Source organism: Neolamprologus multifasciatus, chromosome 9 (assembly GCF_963576455.1).
Source record: "Neolamprologus multifasciatus chromosome 9, fNeoMul1.2, whole genome shotgun sequence".
Lineage (NCBI taxonomy): Eukaryota > Metazoa > Chordata > Actinopteri > Cichliformes > Cichlidae > Neolamprologus > Neolamprologus multifasciatus.
In genome coordinates, this window is record NC_140447.1 from 461,142 (window position 1) to 483,858 (window position 22,717).

At 43.2% G+C, this 22,717-nt stretch overlaps 1 protein-coding gene across 2 annotated transcripts in view; it reads left to right on the plus strand.

The window, feature by feature from the left end:
• Positions 1–22,717, plus strand: part of lama1 (laminin, alpha 1) — a 37,235-nt gene that overhangs the window by 4,625 nt on the left and 9,893 nt on the right. The window contains exons 4-49 of one of the 2 annotated variants that reach the window (XM_085172276.1): positions 30–81; positions 197–387; positions 490–669; positions 749–838; positions 943–1,060; positions 1,146–1,324; positions 1,471–1,564; positions 1,670–1,827; positions 1,912–2,052; positions 2,141–2,299; positions 2,385–2,486; positions 2,657–2,871; positions 3,364–3,475; positions 3,970–4,080; positions 4,209–4,336; positions 4,420–4,506; positions 4,583–4,794; positions 7,013–7,119; positions 7,199–7,379; positions 7,459–7,595; positions 7,689–7,922; positions 8,263–8,406; positions 8,504–8,689; positions 8,924–9,109; positions 9,219–9,346; positions 10,465–10,582; positions 13,376–13,516; positions 13,642–13,760; positions 15,244–15,333; positions 15,455–15,648; positions 15,745–15,887; positions 15,964–16,062; positions 16,411–16,522; positions 16,658–16,814; positions 16,893–17,103; positions 17,791–17,907; positions 17,987–18,147; positions 18,225–18,363; positions 18,460–18,562; positions 18,677–18,793; positions 18,881–19,063; positions 21,386–21,540; positions 21,801–21,944; positions 22,024–22,157; positions 22,264–22,417; positions 22,493–22,617. In XM_085172276.1, coding sequence (XP_085028402.1) covers positions 30–81; positions 197–387; positions 490–669; positions 749–838; positions 943–1,060; positions 1,146–1,324; positions 1,471–1,564; positions 1,670–1,827; positions 1,912–2,052; positions 2,141–2,299; positions 2,385–2,486; positions 2,657–2,871; positions 3,364–3,475; positions 3,970–4,080; positions 4,209–4,336; positions 4,420–4,506; positions 4,583–4,794; positions 7,013–7,119; positions 7,199–7,379; positions 7,459–7,595; positions 7,689–7,922; positions 8,263–8,406; positions 8,504–8,689; positions 8,924–9,109; positions 9,219–9,346; positions 10,465–10,582; positions 13,376–13,516; positions 13,642–13,760; positions 15,244–15,333; positions 15,455–15,648; positions 15,745–15,887; positions 15,964–16,062; positions 16,411–16,522; positions 16,658–16,814; positions 16,893–17,103; positions 17,791–17,907; positions 17,987–18,147; positions 18,225–18,363; positions 18,460–18,562; positions 18,677–18,793; positions 18,881–19,063; positions 21,386–21,540; positions 21,801–21,944; positions 22,024–22,157; positions 22,264–22,417; positions 22,493–22,617 — 6,548 coding nt within the window. Of the gene's footprint in view, positions 1–29; positions 82–196; positions 388–489; positions 670–748; positions 839–942; positions 1,061–1,145; positions 1,325–1,470; positions 1,565–1,669; positions 1,828–1,911; positions 2,053–2,140; positions 2,300–2,384; positions 2,487–2,656; positions 2,872–3,363; positions 3,476–3,969; positions 4,081–4,208; positions 4,337–4,419; positions 4,507–4,582; positions 4,795–7,012; positions 7,120–7,198; positions 7,380–7,458; positions 7,596–7,688; positions 7,923–8,262; positions 8,407–8,503; positions 8,690–8,923; positions 9,110–9,218; positions 9,347–10,464; positions 10,583–13,375; positions 13,517–13,641; positions 13,761–15,243; positions 15,334–15,454; positions 15,649–15,744; positions 15,888–15,963; positions 16,063–16,410; positions 16,523–16,657; positions 16,815–16,892; positions 17,104–17,790; positions 17,908–17,983; positions 18,148–18,224; positions 18,364–18,459; positions 18,563–18,676; positions 18,794–18,880; positions 19,064–21,385; positions 21,541–21,800; positions 21,945–22,023; positions 22,158–22,263; positions 22,418–22,492; positions 22,618–22,717 lie in introns of both variants that reach the window. The other variant, XM_085172275.1, reaches the window with a different exon arrangement.

Genomic DNA, 22,717 nt, shown 5'->3' on the forward strand with positions numbered 1-22,717 from the left:
GAGTAACTTTGAACTTTTGTGCTGTCCAGGTTTTTCAGATCGCATACATCATTATCAAGGCTGCTAATTCTCCTCGAGCAGGTGAGACTGGCCCATGTGCTGCCTGTTTATCTGCCTTTGTACCTCAGACACAATCACAGAGTAAATATTTAAGACATCGTTCCATGTTTGCTGTTCTGATCTGTCTGTTTCTCAGGTAATTGGATCCTTGAGCGGTCTCTGGATGGAGTTTCCTTTGAGCCCTGGCAATTTTATGCCATCAGTGACTCTGAGTGTTTATATCGCTACAACATCACACCACGACTGGGACCACCCACCTATAAGAGTGATACAGAGGTCATCTGTACATCTTATTATTCCAGATTAAACCCACTAGAGCATGGAGAGGTGAGGCTTGCACTTGCTATGCTCATGTTATCTGTCTCCCTTTCTGTTTAGCGTCTGTCCCTCTTTGACCTTTCTTCTTCTCCTTGTGCCTCTGTCTCTCAGATCCATACCTCCCTAATTAATGGCCGACCTGGAGCCGATGATTTAACCTCAGATCTGCTGAATTTTACGTCGGCGCGTTACATCAGACTGAGGCTTCAGCGAATCCGAACACTGAATGCCGACCTGATGACCCTGAGTGCTCGCGATCCTCGAGATATTGACCCTATTGTCACTCGGAGGGTGAGATAAGCTGCAAAAAGTTGATCTTTGACCAATAAACTGACTTTCTGATACCTTTTTGTGTTACCGTGTTTCTCAGTATTATTATTCCATCAAAGACATCTCTGTGGGTGGGATGTGTATCTGCTATGGACATGCTCAGAGCTGCCCACTTGACCCTGTTAGCAAGGTAACGGCAAACGCCCGAGCATCTGTATATTGGAACATGTGTAAAGTGTTTCACCAGGTGAAATATATATGTGTGTGTGTGTGTGTGTGTGTGTGTGAGTACAGAAGTTTCATTGTGTATGTGAGCACAATACTTGTGGAGAAAGCTGTAACGAATGTTGCCCAGGTTACCATCAGCAGCCATGGCAACCAGGGACCATCTCCGATGGAAACACGTGTGAAAGTAAGAAACACCCTTAAACACACTGAGTACCATTTCCGTCAACTTCTGTGTGCTATTTGTTAACCTGTCTCTGTCTGTCTCTCAGAATGTAACTGTCACAATAAAGCAGACGACTGTTACTACAATCAAACCATCTCTGAACTCTCTTTGAGTTTAAACACTCACGGCGTTCGTCAGGGAGGTGGAGTTTGTTTTAACTGTCAGCAAAACACAGCTGGCATCAACTGTGAGACCTGCAAAGATGGATACTACAGACCTGCTGAGGTACTGACACAATATTACAAACTGGCCAAGGTTGTTGACATAATGCAGAAATTAATACCACAGAGTTGCTAAAGTATTGACACAAGTAAAACTATATCTGTCTCTCTGCATGATCTGTGTGTGTGTGTGTGTGTGTGTGTGTGTAGGTTTCTCCATATTCTGACTTTCCATGTGTTGAATGTAAATGTGATCTGAGAGGCTCAAAGTCTTCAGTCTGCGCCAGAGACAACACACAGCCAGGTTAGTATATTTTTATTATTAGTAGTAGCAGTAGTATTGTTGTTCTGCAGCAGTTTTTTGTATTATAACTATATTTCTTGGATGTGTGTGTGTGTGTGTGTTTAGGTTTGCTTGCAGGTCAGTGCATGTGTAAGGAGGGGTTTGCAGGTCAACAGTGTGACCGTTGTGCGTTTGGATACAGAGATTTTCCTCAGTGTGTTCGCTGTGAGTGTAGCCTGTCAGGCAGCATCAACACTGACCCATGCAGCCCCTGCATCTGCAAGGTAAACACCACCTGCTCTTCAATATCTGACCTGCTTTCTGCTGTTTCACCTGGTCCCTAACCTCACCTGTTCTCTCATCCTCAGGAGCATGTGATGGGAGCTCACTGTGATCTGTGCAAGCCAGGTTTTTTTAATCTCCAGGAGAGCAATCCTCTCGGATGTACCAGCTGCTTCTGCTTTGGTGTGTCTGACGTCTGCGAGAGCTCTGGCTTGTCCATAGGGCAGGTAAAAAATACCTGATTCAGGTAACAGCACCATATTGCGTGCCTACATCATGAAGAACCTCTAATTATGTCGGGGTTGTTTTTTTCAGGTGGTTACTGCAGAAGCTTTGCTCTTCCCCTCTGAAACAATCACCACCACCCCTGTACTTCACAGCAATGAGATACCCATTCATAGCAACATCTCCTCTGGTGCCACCCACCAACAAATGCTGTGGTGGGAAGCACCCCAAAGTTTCCTTGGCAACAAGGTAAGCTACCATTTCCATATTTGCTCATTATGCCAAACACATCCAGTCTCTCCATCTACTGTTTCTGACTTCTCTCTGTCCGTAGCTGTTGTCTTATGGAGGTTTCCTGAACTACTTTGTGATTTATGATGCTCCACTTGACTTTGAAAACCCCACCCTGTCCGCCCACTGTGACATCATTATCAAGGTGAGAACAAACATGTGATTAGATCACTATTTTGATTTCTCTAGATTGGTATGTTATGTTGTTATCAGACACCATCTACATTTTCACAGTGCATGTTTTATATTGAAAATGTAGCAGTGGTCTCTTGAAGGGCTTCAACATCCAGACTGAAGAAACTCTCTCATTCTCAGGGTAATGGTTTGGCTCTTCGTCTGTCACGTCTTCTCCCACTATCCCTCTCTACACTGGCTGAGCAATTGGTTAACGTGCCAATGGTCTGGCAGCAATTTGCGTATGACCAAACAGGCAGGCATGTTACCCGAGATGACCTGCTATTGGTTCTTGCTGATGTGACGTCACTGGTTGTCAGAGTTTACCTGAATACCTCCGCCACCGGAACGATACGGTGAGGAAAAGTAAATGATAACATGGTCAAATCACTTATCTAAGGCTGAGTTGGAGCGACTGTGGCTCAGGGGGTTGGGAAGCGTATCTGTAACCGGAAGGTCACCGGTTCAATCCCCGGGCTCTCTGTCCTGGTCGTTGTGTCCTTGGGCAAGACACTTTACCGGCGATGGCGCGATATGGCAGCCTCGCTTCTGTCAGTCTGCCCCAGGACAGCTGTGGCTACAACTGTAGCTGCCTCCACCAGTGTGTGAGTGCGAGAGTGAATGAATAGTGGAATTGTAAAGCGCTTTGGGTGCCTTGAAAAGCGCTATATAAATCCAATCCATTATTATTATTATTATTATTAAAAAGACTCAGCAAGGCTGAGATTCACTTAACCTGAAGCTTGAGTCCTATCGAGTCATCAGTTCTGCAGGAGGAGCCCAACATCAGTATGAACGCTGCTGCATTCTGCTGAAGATGGAATATTGACTGTCTCTGTCTATCACAGCCTCAGCTCCGTCTCTCTGGACATCGGTGACGCTAGCTCGCATTCTGAGGTTCGAGCACTTGCTGTGGAGCGATGTGAATGCCCGTGGGGTTACAGTGGCACTTCCTGTGAGGTAATTTATTTAAGACTGAAACTATTTTTCATAATTTTGGATGCTATTGAAATGCAGACTTTCAACATTCAAGGGACAGAATTAAAAAAAAAAAAAAATAGTATCTTACCACAGAGGAGTTTGAGCTATTTTAGACTCAGCCCCTTCCTTTAAATGAAATTCTCAATTCAAGGACAGGTGAGGGCTATGTTTTTATTGTTTGCTCATCAGTTAAGCCCAGAATAAGTTTGAAGTGCAGCAGCTGGGGAGTGTAGTGGTAAGACTTCACACCTTTGGAGTGGGAGTTCCCACCGGCATCCAATAAGGGTCGTGGCTAGACCCCCCCATGCTAAAACCAAGCCCTGGAATGGCGCGGCTACGTCTGCAGCCTATGCGCAGCTGGGACACAAGCATTTCATTACATGTTGTACTGTGTATGTGACAAAGTGAAATTGGAGTGCATCCTTAATAATATCAGTTCAATACCTAATTGTTTGTGCGTTTTTGTGTTTTAGTCGTGCCTACCAGGTTTCTACAGAGTGGGTGGAATCTTGTTTGGAGGAAACTGTATGCAGTGTGAATGCAATGATCATGCCACTGAGTGTGACATCAATGGAGTTTGTGTGGTGAGTCACGTCACAATCAGAACAATCAGAAACAGTTTTCTCACCTGCTGTTCTGACACATGGTTCATTCCCTGACCATTGTGTGGTCATCTGACCTTTTACTGATTCGTCCGTCTAACTTTTCTCAGGGTTGTACCCACAACACCACTGGCCCTCATTGTGATCAGTGTCTTCTGGGTTTCTATGGTGATGCCACAGAGGGAACAACAGAGGACTGTCAGTTGTGTCCATGCCCTCTAACGGAGCCATCCAACAGGTTTGTCTTTGTCATTGGACCTCATTCAAACTAATTAAAGTTGATTAGTACAGACAGTATGTAAGAACACCTCTGTGCCCTAGGTTCAGTCCCACTTGTGTGTTGGATGCATCTGGACAGGTACTGTGTGACCAGTGTCAGGATGGGTACACTGGAACCAACTGTGAGAAGTAAGCATGATTGAGAAGCTGATCAACCCAATGATAAATTGATAACCCAGTATAACACATGGGTTTGTGTCTTCAGGTGTGCTAGTGGTTTCTATGGGAACCCACAGGTAGTGGGTGGGACCTGCGTTCGCTGTGAGTGTAACGGTAATGTGGACATCAGTGAGGCAGGACACTGCGATACCGTCACCGGGGAATGCTTGCGTTGCCTCGGAAACACAGCAGGGAGACACTGCGAGTTGTGTCGGTCTGGGTACTATGGAGATGCTGTGCACACCAAAGACTGTCGGGGTACGTTACACATATCTGCTTTGACATCAGTAATGATACACACTTAATGACTAAATGGGCAATTTTACCATTTTAGATACATGATTGATTACAATTTGTTAATGTGAGTTTTTCTCACACTGAAAGGTTAGTGATCGATGACTTCCACTGTGACCATTCACATAGTCTGTGTGAATAATATCCACGCAGCTATGTCTTAAACACATAAAAGTCTGGATGAGATCGAATTTTCCACTTCTAAATTCATGAAAAAAATTAATCACCCTGTCTAATTGTATACTTATAAGAGACAGCATTACTGTGGCCTCCAGTCACACTTGGGAAATTTTGGAATCAGTATTGACCAGTAGGGATGCACCGATACCGATACTGGTATTGGGTATCGGGCCGATACTGTAAAATGTGTGTGTACTCATACTCGTAAACGTTAACCGATACCATGAACCGATACTAACTTATTTCATTAGTCAGAGGGTGGCTTGTCATTTCTGTTGTAGTTTTTTAGATTGGCCACTAGGGGGACATCCCGCGCTAAACAGGCACAGGGTTAGACGAGTCAGACTGGCAGCTCCAGATAAAAAAGAGAAACTGGAGGCTGCTGTAGCTAGGCTAAGCAAAATGTCAGCAGTGTGGAACAGCCAACTTTAACTCAGGTTTTGGAAAAGCGATGAAAAATATCAAGAGAAAATCCACGGGCAGTGTGTGTGTGTGTGTGGTAGAAGTATCGGTTTTTGTACTCAGTATTGGCAAGTACTCAGATCCAAGTATTGGTATCGTATCGGTTTGAAAAAATTGGTATCGTTGCATCCCTATTGACCAGGATATGGATGTGTGTAAATAAATATAATGTTCTCTTATGCTTTCGTTCATCTTCAGTTGATCCACCACATCACATTGAGTGTTAAAAGAAACTAGAAAAGAGATATTTCTCCCAAATCACCTTCTAGTTACCGGCTTCTTGTTAAATCCAGAATTGAATTTAAAATCATTTTCTCACATATGCAGTCCTGATAATCAGGCCACATTGTTTCTTAAAGACTTTGTAGTACCACATTTTACAATATCCCTGCAATAAAAGCAGCATTTTGTTTTTCTTCTCAGCCCCCAAACAGTCACGATAGATCACTCCCCCTCCCTGAGCCTGGCTCTGCCTGAGGTTTCATTCTGCTGAAAGAGGGCTCTTAAGCCTTGATTATACTCTGTCATGGACATGGACACAGTCTGTTGAGTCATTCCTGTTATACAGGCCAACGCACAGTTGTGCATTGTAATTTAAAGTCTCCATGGATTAGTCCACAGTCAAGAAAAACTGGCTGTCACACAGACCTCTGCATGGACGCTCGCACTCACCATACAGTAATGAAATGTGTGTCCCTCAGACCCTAGCAGACTAGCAGGCAAGGAAGAAGCAAGACCTTTCAACCATCACAGCAAAACACTAAATATGTTAACCACAATATACATGAATAGTTTAAATAAGCACAATGGGTCATAGTGAAAAAAAGGCTCTCAGTCTGGAAAGGGAAGTCAGTGTGGAAAAAACTCCCAGAAACGCACACCCAGGCGCACTCAGAACTGCTTACACAGAGAAACACTCACTGCCTTTGTTTGAAATGTTGATCTTTTCAAATCCAGATTAGATTCGACCTATGGACTCTTTGTTCTGCTGTCACATGACTGTCTGTGACTACGTGTGAGTGTGTATCAGTACTTGTGATTGCATATACTACTATCTAGTGGTGAAATAATCAAACTGCACTCTGTTGATAATTTATAGCAGTACATTTTTCCTTGTTTTCCAGACTTTGAAAAGAGTTTAGATTCACAGTCATTCTCGTCTGCACAACTGTTGTAAATCAAACTTGAATTTCCGGATACAAAAATGTAGCCAAATTCAGTTTTATTTAATTAGCGTTTCTCAAGGAACTGTACATTGCAGCACCGTTACCTTTGTGGTAAAGAGGAAGAACTCCCCTATAAGGAGAACCATACACAGGGCTGCTGCAAATAGTTGAGAGTGAGGGGAAAGAAGATGCAAGAGAAAGCAGAGAGAGGTGAAAACAATCAAAAGCACAAAAGCTCTTAGAAGCTGTACTGTTTGTCAGTAAACAGCAAACAACTTTAAGAAACTGTTGTAGAGGTGGTGTCACTTGACCTGGGCTGTTAACGAGTAGGAAGTTTCACGTAATTTTTGACAGCACGTGGGGCTTTCTTTCAGAATGTGACTGTGATGTCAACGGGGCCCTTTCCAGTCAATGTAATGTCACAACAGGCCAGTGTATCTGCAGAGAGAATGTGACGGGACGCACCTGTAACCACTGCAAGGTGAGAGACACACATGTATGTGTGGCATACACTGTTTTTGTTATTTTCATTTATACTTTGTGTAAAACTTGTTTTTCAGTCAGGATTCTACGGGCTGCAAAGTGGCCGTGGCTGTATGCCATGTGGCTGCAACGAATCAGGATCTCTGTTTGAATCATGTGATGAGGAGGCGCAGTGCCAGTGTGTAGAGGGTGTGACTGGACACAAATGTGACCGCTGCAGTAGGGGTTACTATGGTTTCCATGACAAAGGCTGCATAGGTAATAAACTGTAAGCTACAAGTCTTCATGCTGATTTGTTGACATTTCTGTCTCTAATTGACTTATTTTCTCCTCCCAGCATGCTCCTGTGATCACACTGGTGGGAACTGTAACCCTGAGAATGGAGAGTGCATCTGCCCCGCCCACACAGAGGGAGAGACCTGCAATAAGTGTGTAAAAAATTACTGGGGCCATAACCCCACCACAGGCTGCAAGGTAACACACACACACACACACACACACACACACACACACACACGAAAGCAACTTACGCTTGTGAGATAGGTTAACTCTGTAGTGTCTGTTTAGCCTTGCAGCTGCAGTGAAGCAGGAAGCTCCTCCCCTCATTGTGACCTGACCAATGGACAATGTCTGTGCAAAGAGGGGTTCTTTGGCAAGTCATGTGACCAGTGTGCACCTGGTTACTATGGGTACCCAGCATGCTCAGCCTGTGGCTGTGACATGGCAGGCACAGAGGAGACCTTTTGCAACGCTACCTTGGGGGTGTGTTCCTGCCAAAACACTGGAAATTGTGTGTGCAAGGTAATGTGTGAGTTTTTTTTTTATATATATATATAAGTTCTGGTTTAGCGATCTCATCAAATCAGTGATGGTCCCGCTTAAGATAATAAAAAGACCCTCATGAAGTTCCATATTCCAAAATCATATACATGCAAAACAGTCAAAAACTGAACATTTGGACAGATTTTCCTTCATCAGTAGCATCAAGTGCTGCACTGCTTCCCGCACAGCTTGAACTGTTTGATTGCTCTGGGAAAGTTAATAAACTTTGCTGTTAATCTCAAATTCTTTTGATGTTGCTCACATGTTTCTGTTTGGTATAATATGAGTTTGTCCTCTATGTGTGTGTCTATTTTTTCAGCCTGGGGTCTCAGGCCGGCGATGTGAAGAGTGTGTTTCCGGTTGGTTCGGTCTGTCAGCTGAAAATCTAGATGGTTGTTTGCAGTGTTTCTGTTCAGGACTGAGCCAAGACTGCGAGGAACAGGGAGGACTGACCAGAGTACCAGTGAGTACATCTTTCGCATAATCATTGTAGTTTACGCATCATGACATACACAGTTAAGGCTCCAAAGAGTTCTCCCTCATGCTGTCCCTTCTCACAGGTGAACCTGGCTTACTCCTCCACTCTTCCATCCCTGTCATTGGTCAGTCAGTCAAACCTGCAGGGTACTGTATCTGGAGTGTACCGTCAGGGCAGTGAAATGCTGCTCGACACCCGTCAGCTCAACACCAGCGGGCTGACAGGCCCGCTCTACTGGAGGCTCCCCGCTCAGTTTGAAGGAAACCAGGTACTATTATCCAAATTGATGCCTGATACCGTCTCGTTGCTTCCACTGTACCTTCAGCCCAAACTGCTAACTGACAGCTGCTGTTGCCCACACTGTTTAAATATTCACAGAATGATTTAGTCTTGCAACCTTTAAATGTGTTGGTTTAGACTTTACAATTTTCACGTCATTATAGTAGTAGCGTAAACTGCTGTGTGTGCTTAGTGGTGCATTTACGTTGTTTTCACTTCCCAGCTACTATCATATGGCGGACTGCTTTCTTACACGGTCACCTTTTACGCTGAGGATGGCTCAGGACTTTCTAATCAGGAGCCTCAGGTGCTAATGAGGGGTGGGACTCTGAGGAAGCTTGCCATATACACTGACATGGTCGCTCCAAGCAATGGTGTCACGACTCAGCATGACATCAGGCTGACAGAGGTACAGCTGTACAGCATCATGCTAAAATAAGGACAGATGTTTAGAAAGAAAACCTGCTCACTGTGTGTGTGTGTGTGTGTGTGTGTGTGTGTGTGTGTGTGTGTTACAGCACAAGTGGAAGTATTTTAACTCTGTATCACAGAGGTCGGTGAGTCACGCTGACTTCATGTCCGTCCTCAGTAATATTGAGTACATCATCATCAAAGCGTCTTATGGTACCAGACTGCAGCAGAGCAGGTATTTGTAAACATTGTACTACACATTGTATTAAAATAACTGATTATGGTTAAAAATAAACTGTGGGCGAAATAAAATGCAGTAGTCGTGTATAAGCACATGGAGAGTAAAAGGTGGGAATGGAGAAGTAGTACTCATCCAGTTTATAATTCGGGCTGATCAAGCCCCTAAACTAAGATACTGTGTCTTTCCCAGTGGTGGGATAACATTTTGATCTGTAGTTAAATCAGGGAGCAGGTGGAGGTATGCGCTGGAGAGGAAAGGAATTAAAGTAGAAACGAGACAGAATACTTACATGTGAATGATAGGGATGCAGAGGTAAAGGTGACGATGCAAGGATTAGAGATGGTGAAGGTGGTTATGTTTAAATACCTGGAGTCACCCACCCAAAGCAACATACAGAGAGGAGCTGAAGAGGTGAAGAAAAGAGTGCAAGTGTCAGGGGTGATCTGTGACAGAGGGACAGCAGCAAGTGTGAAAGGGTAGCGAGACCTGCTATGATATAGGATTTGGAGACGGTGGTGCTGACAAAACGACAGCCAAAGCTGGAGGTGGCAGAGTTAAAGATTTTCATTATAAGCGGCCAGAGAGGACAGGACTATATCTGACAGACAGCTCAGGATGAGAGACAAAGTAAGATGGCTTGGACATATGACATATTCATCAAAGGATGTTGAAGCTGCCAGGCAGAAGAAAAAGAGGAAGATCTCAGAGGATGGATGTGGAGGAGACCAAGAATAGGGTTGGTGTGACAGAGGAACGATGCAGGTGAGATGGAGGCAGATGATCTGCTGTAGTGACTGGAATAATCTCCCGGTCGATACATCAGAATCAATTCAATCGTTCAAATCGCTGAATGTAGTCTTAATTATATTTGTATCATTTGTTCCTTGTTTCGCCTGCATTGCAGTTTTATTGTGAAGCACTTTGATGTACGCTAGTCTTTTAAATGTGCTGTAGAAATAAACTTTGACTTCTAAAAGCAGCAGAAAGAAGACCAAGAAGAATCTAAACTGGGGGCTTCTTCCACAGGAAATTTATTTTTTACATGTCTGTGACCACAAGTCATGGTAGCTGTGAGATCACCAGTTTTCTTGTGCTTGTGCTGTTTTTTTAAGGATCTCTAACATTACCATGGAAATGGCAGTGGAGGTGGAGAAGTCAGAAGTCGGAAATGTAGCCAGACTGATCGAGTCGTGTGTCTGCCCACCTGGGTACACTGGACTCTCATGTCAGGTAATCACCATGTGGTGGTACAACTGTATACCTGGTGGGGCACCATCTAAAGCATCCTTTCTTCCTTTCTGTGGTTGTGGCTACCGAGGCTAACTAGGTCTGCACCTGGACTTGATCAAGTGAATTAAACTAGCTAGTCAAGTTTAACTAAAAGCTGAAACCCTTTTCTATCCAGTTTGTGGAAAGAGTAACTTCCCCCAGTGTCATGGCTGTGTGCAGGCAGGCAGGGAGAAAGGACCCAAAATGCAGGACTCGGGGGCAGATGTAAACTCAAAACACTCAGCTTTATTGCTGGGCAGAAAAGGGAACATAAACTTAACTAAACTGGGAATACAGAAACAAACTAAGCAGACAGGCAGGCTAGCAGACGGAACACACAGTTAACGTGAGGGTGAGAAGACGCTAACAACGCGACACTGACACAAAGACACACTGGGCTTAAATACACTGAGAGAGTCATCAAGGAATTAGAGACATGACCCAGAACCGTGACAGCCAGTTCCAAAAAAGTTTGGTTGTTGTGTGAAATATAAATAAACAGTAGAAACATATCTAATGTCTAAAACAAAACACTTTATTTCATGAAAAATCTTAGCTTATTTTGAACAGCAATATGCCTCAAAACAGTCTTTCCAGAATTGAGGTAAAATGAGGTTGGAAAAGTAAATAACACTGAAATGAAACAGGTTTAGTGGCAGCAACTCAGCACCATGACTGGGTATAAAAAGATTGTCTTAGAGAGGCATTTTCCTACAAGTTCAAATGGGCAGAGGTTGAGCAAAAAATTGCATCTACTAATTGTTAGACTTGTAGTCAAGACCGCCTAAACCAAGACCCAGACAAGACCAAGACCAGAGGGTATCGAGACCAAGACAAGACCAAGACCAAGACAGACCGAGTTAAGACCAAGACCAAGACCGAGACAAAAAAGTCTTTAAACTGCAGCCAGATGCTGCTTCGTTTACGGGTGTCAGTCCTCCTCACCGCTGTCTACTGTCTCACTCACTTACTGAGAGGACAGACGCACGCTCCACTTGACTGTCGCGTTTCTCACCCTCTCTGTTTTTCACATAATGATATTATCCTATATCCTCGCATGTGTTTGGCCACAATATGGAGAATTGGAGCACAGCTGAACCACTGTGTGAGAGCTGAGCAGCGAAAGGAAACTAAGTGAGGAGCCGGCTCTCGCTCAGTGGGAGTCGACTCTTCTGATTCACTACAAAGCACTCTGTAAGCACGGCTCTTAGAGCTGATGCTCTTGCGCATGACACATTATCGAACGTTACGTTGTGTGTCATGGATACTGTTGACTTCAAATCTCCCGACCACTATGTCGATCTGAGACAGCAAGACCGAGACAGCGAGACCAAGACCACGTAAAAGTGGTCTCGAGACCAAGACCAATACATCCAGCTCTACTAATTGTTGAGTAATTTCAAAATAATGACCGTCATTTGAAATCTCGTCATTTACACTATATAATATCATCAAAGGACTCCAAGAATCACGCGTGTGTAAGGATAAGACTGAAAACTCATTGGGCCTTCAGGTGCCACAGCATTACAAATAAGCATGTCATAGAAAACACTGTATGTGCTCGCTCCGCAATCCTGAAATTCATGTTTGAGCTGTGTCACACAAAGAAAAGGCCCTACATACTCATTATAAAAGGATATCTGCCATCATCTCTGGGCCAAATTCAAAATGCAGTGAGACAAAGTGGAAACTGTTCTAATAGTGCCTATAGTAGCTTACACAGGACAGGCAACATCAATGCTAAAAGGTGTAGTAAGGTTTTACAGCAACATATACGTCATATACAGATTACATTGTTTACATGAAAAGCCTTGTTTATATTTAAGCAAGCCAATGCTAAACTGCATACCGCCTGTATTGTAACAGCAATGCTTCACAGTAGACAAGTCTGGGTGCTGAACAGGCCTGCCTGCAGTCCAGACTTTTCAACAACTGAAAACAAAAATCTGGCAACAAAGGCCCAAGACTGTTGAAGTAGTATTTTCTATGAGACAAGAATGGGACAGCAGCCCTCCTAAAAGTCCAGAACTGGCATTCTCCCAGATGGTAAACAGGCATATTTAAAGTTTTTTGAAATATTTTCCCAGTTTAATCATTTGATATGCTTTCTATGTTCTGTGTTTGGGTGTATGCGATTTGCAAATCATTGCACATTAAAAATATATATATTTTACACAGTATATTTTCTGGAACTGTTTGTATTTTTACATTTGAATTTGTATTTGTATTGTTAATGGTTTGGACGGTTGTATTACAGCAGGAAGGTTCTGGGGTCAAACATATTTGGGAGCTTCCTGTGTGGATTTCTGCTGGTCCAGGTTTCTCCAGGAGTTCCAGTGTCCTTGCATAGGCTGTAGACATTTCTGTTAATTAAAATTAGATCATGTCATAAGTATGGATGGTGAGGTAGATAAAGCAGAAGTTAAAAATAAAACAGATATAAAATAAAGACTGTTTGTACTGTAAAGATCTTTCCAGTCCAAGGAAGGACTCACATAGAATGGGACAGGCAAGTGAGTAGAAGTAGAAGAGGTTGGAGAGACATGAACAGACAGAATGTGCTGAAGGCAGAGAGAAACCCCTGCATGCAGTTCTGCAAGGGAGAAAAAATGCCCACAGCTGAATTTGGCTGGCAGGAAATGTGCACCTCTCTCCTACACTAAGCAGAGTGAGGCCCAGTTCACTTAACTGCGTCTACCATCACCAAAGACATTTCCTGAAACACCTCTGCCTCTCTCATGTATCCTTCTGCAGGATTGTGACGTAGGATATTTCCGTCAACCTCAGTCTGAGTTGTCACCGCAGAGCAAGAAGTCGATGTTTGTTCGCCCCTGTGTTCGGTGTCGCTGCAACAACCACAGCGAAAAGTGCGACGCTGAGACGGGACAGTGTCAGGTAACGCGCTAACACTGATTCATACGTGCATTTTAGAGGAGATTGCAAACTAAAGACAGAACCATAGTCAGCGCAGAATATCAAGAGACTGCAGAATTTAGTAGAGTCTGTGTTTTTTCACACAGGACTGTAAGCATCACACCAGCGGACAGAGCTGTGAGAAATGTGCCTCAGGTTATTATGGAAGTGTCAAAGGATCCATCGGCGACTGCTCACCATGTGCATGCCCCCTGCTGAACAACAGGTGCACACCTTCATCGAGCATCTTGCGCCTCATTTCTTAATGATTCTTAAATTGTGTAAAATTGTTTTAAAATGTCTCAGTTTTAAAATTAATGCTGGAATTAGATATGTTAGCATGGCTATTATATAAAATAAATTTAATTAGGCCTATGATGCTTATTATATAACAGGCTATTAAGATACATGAGCTAAGTTAAGCATGTGTCTTTTAGGCCCAGCTCCTAAACAGCAAAAAGTGGAAACCTTCATCATTTATCATTTATTTATTTATATAGCACTTTAAAAACACACCTGGTAGACCAAAGTGCTGTACAATACTAATATGCACATAGTAATAAAACCAGACATAGCAATAAAAAAAAATTTAAATTTTTTTTTAAAAAGTCAGTTACCCACAGAGTTAAAAGCCAGGGAATAAAAATGGGTTTTTAATAAAGACTTAAAAACTGGCACTGATGTAGCCTGTCTAATATGGAGAGGAAGGTTATTCCAAAGCATTGGCGCAGTAACAGAGAACGCTCGGTCTCCTCTAAGTTTCAACTGTGACTTTGGGACCGAAAGCAGCAACTGCTCAGCTGACCGAAGGGAACAAGGGGGGATGTGGGGCTTCAACAAGTCAGACAAATAAACAGGTGCCAGACCATTTAGAGATTTAAAAACCAATAAAAGGACTTTAAAACAAATCCTGAATTCAATTGGAAGCCAGTGTAAAGAGGCCAAAATCGGAGTGATGTGATCAAATTTTCTTCTGCCAGTTAAAAATCGTGCCGCAGCATTTTGCACTAATTGCAAGCGTGACAAAGTGCCCTGCCCAACCCCTATTAAAAGAGAACTACAATAATCTAAACGTGAGGTAATAAAGGCATTAATAACACTTTCCAAGTCACGCTTGGAAAGAAAGGGCTTAACCTTCGATAAACGTCTGAGGTGATAAAATGCTGATTTTACCACCCCGTTTACATGGTCATCAAAGGTAAGTGCAGAATCAATTTTAACTCCGAGATTTGTGATCGAACCTTATATCAAAACCTTATATCAAAACCTTATATCAAAGTAGTCTAAGGAGCTTGCAAAGAAAAGCGTCTGGACTTCTTTAAGTTGCTTGAAGACGTTTCACCTCTCATCCAAGAAGCTTCTTCAGTTCTAAGGTCAAATGGTGGGGACACTCCCACTAGGTTTAAATCTGGGACTCTCCACCATTTGACCTTAGAACTGAAGAAGCTTCTCGGATGAAGGTGAAACGTCTTCAAGCAACTTAAAGAAGTCCAGACGCTTTTCTTTGCAAGCTCCTTTGACTACGATGACCTGGATGACTGAGAACCTTCACAGACTTATATCAAAGTAACTTTAAAAAACTTGTTTCAACTGACAAACAGTCCAAAATACAAACATATTTGCTATATTTAATGTTTATTAATGCCTGGATATAATACAGAATTTTGGTATTGATCAACTTTGGCATGTTGTTATTTTTGTGTGTGCAGCTTTAGTCCCACCTGCATTTTGGAAGGAGCAGCAGGTGATTTCCGCTGCACCGCCTGCCAGCCTGGCTATGAAGGGAGATACTGTGAGAGGTGAGATCATTACGTCACATCTGTCTTTAGACCCTTTGTTATATACTGAAGTCGTCATCTAATTAATGCAACTTTTATTGAGAAAATCCGCTTGCTGTGTTTTCACACTGCCATCCTCCAGGTGTTCTGTTGGTTACTATGGTAACCCATCAGTACCAGGCGGTGTGTGTTCACAGTGTAGCTGCAGTGCATGGGGCTCCCTCCACTTGCTGTGTGACGTGCTGACTGGACAGTGTGAATGTAAGGATGGGGTCAAAGGTCAGTCATGTAATGAGTGTGAAGAGAGGAGCATCTTCCAGGAAGGCGAGTGCGTGTGTGAGTAAATACATTAGACACACACACACACACCACACACACACAGACACACACTAACATGAGACATGCGACTAACATGTTCTTTTTTATTTCCAGCATGTGATGACAAATGTACTGGTATCTTGTTGGATGACCTGGATGAGTTGCACAATCACTTCCTGCTTTTCAACCTGAGTGCCATTGCCATGTCATCATACCGGCAGTTGTGGCTGCTGGAGAATCAGACCAGAGAAATGCAGGTACAAAAATGTGATTAAGTTGTTGCTCATGTCGAGATGTACGACATACTGAAATAATGACGACATGTCTCCCCAGGTGGTGTCTTCACAGAACAACTCTGTTATAGTGTCCACGTCTAGAGTGGAAGAAGGTCTAAATTATTTGACCTCTGAGCTCGGCTCTCTACTGCAGCAGGTAGGCACGCCCGCCTGTCTGCTAAAGGTTCATTACACCACCTACTGTGTGTCACTCAAAGTGTTTTCACCCCTTTAGTTTTTACTGTAATACATTGCACATTGCAAACAATGTGAGAATGTTCAGTCTGATTTTTGTTTAACTGTGAATGAGGCAAGTGCAACAAATGTAAAATACAAGGCGAAGGTACTGGGTCCTGGAACAGTGGATAACATTTGCAGTAACTCTAGAGTTAGCTGCTAGCTAGCTCTGAACACTTTTGTACTCTCCACATCTGATAACTGACTGGTCTTTTAAAACTTCTTTCCCAACCCATCCGAAAATTTTTCCCAATTCCTGATTGGCTAGGTCAACAGTCTGTCTAACGATGTCCAGATAGTGGACGTGTCCACAAACAACAGCTTTTCCCGAGGCGCGCTCCTATTGGAGGGCATCTCCAGACTTCAAAACAACATTCAAGGTAAATAACAACAGAATATCAGAATGATGAATAATGAATGATTAATGACACATTAATTAATGAAACAACAAAGACAACATTACCAACAGCAAACGAGTTGTTTTTAATCAAACGTGAAAACTGTAATTGATGTAGTGCTTCAGAGGGAAGCAGCACACCTGAATCAGACTGCAGAGGAAGGACTGGGTTCAGCCAATCAGACGCATCTGCTGGAGGACGTAGAGTCCATATTAAACAGCATCAAAGATGTAAACCTAACAACTGCAGAGGTTGTAGCCAATCAGGAGCTCAGGTCTGTTTGAGCAACACAGCAATATAGTTGATACACAAACACACAAAGACAGCGGTAACATGCTCTCTCTCTCTCCAGCCTTTCGGAGTCTCTCTTTCAATCGGTGCAGATCGACTTCCTGTCCAGCAGGGTGGCCACTAGCGACAAGCTTGGCCGTCTCTCTACTTCACTTACTGCTGACATTAAAACACTGCAACATGCAAACACAACGCTGAATGATGCAGTGCAGCACAACATAGAAACAAACGTTCTGCTGGACACTGCACACACATTGCTGCAGCTATATCAGGTAAGTCCACATATACAGACCACAGGCTGAAGTGAAATTACTGGATTGCTCTAAAAAAATATTCCTGAAGTCAAACTGGAAGTGCAGAGCATAGGAGCCACATGGTTGAGGATCATAGTCTAGTCCAGGGGTGGGCAATTCCAGGCCTCGAGGGCCGGTATCTTTTGGGTTTTAGATCTCACCTTGGATCAACACACCTGAATCACATGATTAGTTCGTTACCAGGCCTCTGGAGAACTTCAAGACATGTTGAGGAGCTAATTTAGCCATTTAAATCAGCTGTGTTGGTTCAAGGACACATCTAAAACCTGCAAGGACACCGGCCCTCGAGGCCTGGAGTTGCCCACCCCTGGTCTAGTCCCTGTAGTCTCTCCCCAGCACAGTTTGGATCACCTGAAGGCCTTTCAGGAAACCTTTAGAATAGCCTGATAATATAACCTCGACATAAAATAAAAGAAGTAAATGCATTATCTAGTTTTTGAGCATCACTAATCTCCTGTTGGCTAGGGCCAATCTGCGTGGAGTTTGTTGTGTTTGTTATGTTCAAAATAGCCTTGTAGTCAAAAGCATTGAGAGGTCAGTAAGACTTTTTTTTGCTGTTTCTCTGCGTCATAAAACACATTGTCTTAGCATTCTTCTGAAATTCAAAGGTGTCTTTTTGCTACTCTTTCTCTCTCTTTCTGTCAGTCTGGCCATCAGAACCTAAGTGTGGCGTGTCTGTCTTTGGACTCACAAATGGAGGACAGCCAGCTGCTGCTTGAAAATGCTGTCAGTTTGACGGAGGAGTTAACAAACCACACCAGAGTAAGAGAAACTATACTAGTCAATAATAAAGCTTTCCAGCAGACGTTTGCTATAATAATTATGTCACACTGATCAGCAGGTTGAGATGTTGGCTGCTGAGCTGGATCAGTGGCGCCCCCTCCTGAGGAAACAGGTGAATGGTTTGGTAATGGGGCTGAAGAAAAACGATGCTCTGGAGAATGTTTACCGTGCAGAGAAACATGCCCACTTGCTGCAGAGCTATGCTCACTCCTTGCACAGGTATTTTGTGTTCCTCTTCCTCTGTTTGTGTGCTCCTGCTGTTTTTTCCCACTGAAATAAAAACTCTTCTCTCTCAGTTCTCTGTCATCAGTGTGTAACGTGTCTCAGAATGGCAGCCAGCTGGCTCAGTTTGACAGTGACATCACAGAACGGGTTGACTCTGCCCATCAGATGGCTTCAGTTGCCCTAGTGTCTGCCTCCTTAGCTCTAAACATGGTAAGTCTGTATTTGGCCTGAGACAGCAGTGCGATAAGGTAAATGAAAGGCTGTTGGTATGCAAATGTATAACACCTAAATGTATTTGTATTTCAGAGTGTGCAATCGGAGCAGCCACTGTCAGAAGAAGGCAGAGCAAAGCTGGAAGTTTCCTCTGCTATTTTGGAAGAAAGCCGAAGAATCAGCAGTGCAGCTGACGGTGTGATAATGTTTCTGTTTATGAAACAATGACTTGGACTATCATTGCACATCAGCCATGTGTGGACTGAATTACAACTTTTAGATGAAACTTTTTCCTCTTTGTTTTATTTAGACCTGCAGCTGAATGTTTCCATGGTAACTATCAGACTTGGACTTGTCAGAGACAGTGTTCATAACTCCAGCTTGCTTCTCCGTCAGCCCGTCAAAGCGTTACAGAGCCTTTCAAATGGTAAAAGGACTGATATGCGTGATGTACTAATGCACGGACGTATTGAAACAGTGATACTAATACAATACTGATACTCGTGTTTATCAGGTTCTTCTGAGGCATTGCAGCAGACCCAGATTCAGGCTGCAGCAGCGCACTCCAAGTTGCAGGAGGCGATGCAGCGGCTGCAAAGACTCAGAGCACAGCTGAAGGATTCTTCTTCTTTGGTGGAAAACGCTAACAATACATTGAGGGAGACTAGTCAGCTGGTGACTCTTACACACACTGCAGGTTTGTCATTAAGATTTTACGCAAATGAATTGGTTTCATAAAAATCCAAATCTTTAGGCAAGGCAAGTTTATTTATATAGCACAATTCAACAACAAGGTGATTCAAAGTGCTTTACAGAAACATTAAAAAACAAAAACAATAAAAAGCATGATTTAAAATTGATTAAAAAGACAGTAGATAAAATCAGAACAGTAGATAAAATCAGTAGTTAAAATGTAAGTTTTGAAATTTAAGCTTAAAAGTGTGGATTTGGTGTTTTATTCAAATGCAGCTGAGAACAGGTGAGTCTTCAACATGGATTTAAATAAACTGAGTGTTTCAGCTGATCTGAGGCTTTCTGGGAGTTTGTTCCAGATATAAGGAGCATAAAAGCTGAATGCAGCTTCTCCGTGTCTGGTTCTGACTCTGGGAACTGATAAAAGACCGGATCCAGATGACCTGAAGGATCTGGAAGGTTCAGACTGGGTCAGGAGGTCACTGATGTATTTTGGTCCTAAACCATTCAGAGCTTTATAGACCAGCATCAGAACTTCAAAGTCTATCCTCTGACGGACAGGCAGCCAGTGTAAAGACCTCAGAGCTGGACTGATGTGATCCACTTTTTTGGTCTTAGTGAGGACTCGAGCAGCAGAGCTCTGAATGAGCTGTAGTTGTCTGATTTTTTTTAGGTAGACCTGTAAAGATGCTGTTATGGTAATCAAGCCTACTAAAGATGAATGCATGGGCGCATGTAAATGTTAAACAGAAGGGGTCCCAAGATGGAACCTTGGGGAACTCCACATGTGATACTCGTCTGCTCAGATGTGAAGTTACCTGTTGATACAAAGTATTTCCTTTTTTCTAAGTATGTTTTGAACCAGTTTAGTACAGTTCCTGAAAGACCTGCCCAGTCCTCCAGTCGTTTGAGTAATATTTTGTGGGCAACTGTATCAAATGCTGCACTGAGATCCAGTAAAACTAAGACTGACATTTTTCCACTGTCTGTATTCAGACATACTGTATGTCATTGAACACTTTGGTCAGAGCAGTTTCAGTGCTGTGGGAATGGGAGATTTGAGATCGGCCTGTAGTTGTTCATTTGTGTCTTGTCAAGATTGTCCTTTTTCAGTACAGGTTTAATTACAGCAGTTTTTAGTGGTTCTGGAAACACACCTGACATTAAAGAAAAGTTGACGATCTGTAACAGGTCTGACTCCAAAGTCTTTGAAAAAACCTGTTGGCAGGACATCTAAACAGCAAGAGGAGGAGTTCAGTTGACCTAAGATGTCCTCCAGGTCTTTGCTGTTAATCGGGTGAAACTGTTTCATGGTGTTTAAACAGTTTTTCGGTGGACACAGTACATATCCTGAATCTGCTGTTGATGTACCAATTGCTTGTCTAATCTTTTGGATTTTGTCTGTGAAGAATTTGGCAAAGTCATTTCAGGCTGCCACTGACACAGGAGGGTTTGTTAGCCTGTCAACTGTAGAAAATAAGACCCGAGCATTATGACTGTTTTTGGTGATGATGTCAGAGAAGTAGGACCTTGTACTCCTCAGTTGTAAATTATAATTGTGAAGTTTCTCTTTATAGATGTCATAATGAACCTGGAGGTTTGTTCTTCTCCATCTGCGCTCAGCTTTCCCACACTCTCTTTTTTCATTTTTCACTAGTGTGGAGTTTCTCCATGGAGACTTCTTCCTTCCAGAGATAACCTTCACCTTAATGGGAGCAATAGTGTCCATTACATTTAACATTTTAGCATTGAAGCTATTGACGAGCTCATTGACTGAACCTCTGGACAGGTCAGGTGTTAATGGGAAGACCTGGTTAAAGATCTCACTACTGTATTCAGTTAGACACCGTTTTGTTATCACTGCTGTTGATATATTTGTGTGGGCTGAAATTTTACTTTCAAAGAAAACACAGTAATGATCAGACAGGCCCACATCAGACACAGTAACCTCTGAAATGCTCAGGCCCTTGGAGATCAGTAGGTCAAGAGTGTGTCCTCTATTATGTGTGGCCTCTGTTACATGCTGAGTGTTACTCAGGTCTTTAGTCCCTTTGTCCTGAGGGTTGTCCACATGGATGTTAAAATCCCCAACAATAATTACACAGTCAAAATCAACACAGATCACAGACAGCAGTTCACTGAGGTCATTAAAAAAGTTTGTGCAGTATTTGGGAGGCCTGTAAACATTAAGAAACACAACTTTGGTGGGGCCTTCAGCTGTAAAGCCACATAGACTGAAAACTTCCAGGAGATAGCTGCTTACATTGAAATGATTCATTAAATAAGACAGCTTTAGCCTAACTCTTCCTGTTTCCTGTGTGCTCAGCCAATGAGATGCAGCATAAGATGGAGGAGGCGGAATATCGTACACAGCATCTGATGGACAGAATAAAACCAATGAGAATGTTAGGAGAAACATTGAGCAGAAACTTGTCTGACATCCGGGAGCTGATCTATCAGGCCCGCAGACAGGCAGCATCGGTAAGTAAACACTCGCACAATGGCTTCTATCACTGTCCCAAAATGAGCATAGATGTCTACAAAACTCCTCAAACAGGAAAGAAATGAACAGCAAACAGCCTAAACCAGAGAATTCTATATTAGGACATCTGTGACCAGGATGGATAATCCTGTGACTATGATTATCCACAACAACAGTTATTTCAAGGCACTTTACATTGTAAGGTAAAGACCTCACAATTTCTCTTGATAATGATGGTGTTGTGGTGTAACATCATCAGATTAAGGTGGCACTGCAAGCGGACAGAGGCTGTGTTCGTTCCTACAGACCATCGATTCAGTCCAGTAACTTCAACACTCTGAATCTGATTGTGAAGACGACCACTCCAGATAACCTGCTCTTTTACCTGGGCAGCAACACTACGGTAAAGACAATAACTCGCTGTTAATGAGTAGGAACAGAAACGGTTTCGTTCTGCACCCTAACTGAAGCTGTTGTTTCAGATGGACTTCTTGGCTGCTGAGATGCATAATGGACAAGTTTCTCTACTGTGGGATGTGGGCTCGGGCAGCACCCGGCTTGAGTTTCCTGGACTGGATATCACCAACAATAGATGGACAAAGATCAATGCTACACGGTAAAAAAACCACTAAACTAAACTAAACGATTTAAATTAATCACACGATTGAAGACGCAGGTTTACAGCTGTGTTTGTGTATGCCACAATGTCATGATCCCGGCAGATTTGGATCACATGTTGCACTGTCAGTCCATCAGCTGGATTCTGCGTCAGCTCTGCTGCCAGCAGTAACAACAACATCACCAGGAACCTTCCAAGTTTTAGACATCGACGAAAACAGCTTTGTTTACATCGCAGGGCTGGGAGCTCATACACAGGTAATATTGGGACACATCAGGTATGCAAGTCTGTGTGCAGGTGAAGAAGGGCTAACTCGGTGTGTTTGATTTCAGCGGCCTGCGGCGCTGCGATCGACCACCTTCAAGGGCTGCCTGGGTGAAGTTTCACTGAACGAGCAGAACATTGGACTCTGGAACTATGACCATACAGAGGGAGAGTGTGGCGGCTGCTTCAGCAGGTACTCACACAAGTTTTAACATATTTACGTGTACACAGCACTTACATGGACGCAACACAAACACGTTACACACACAGTTTGTTAAATCTGCACATTCCTT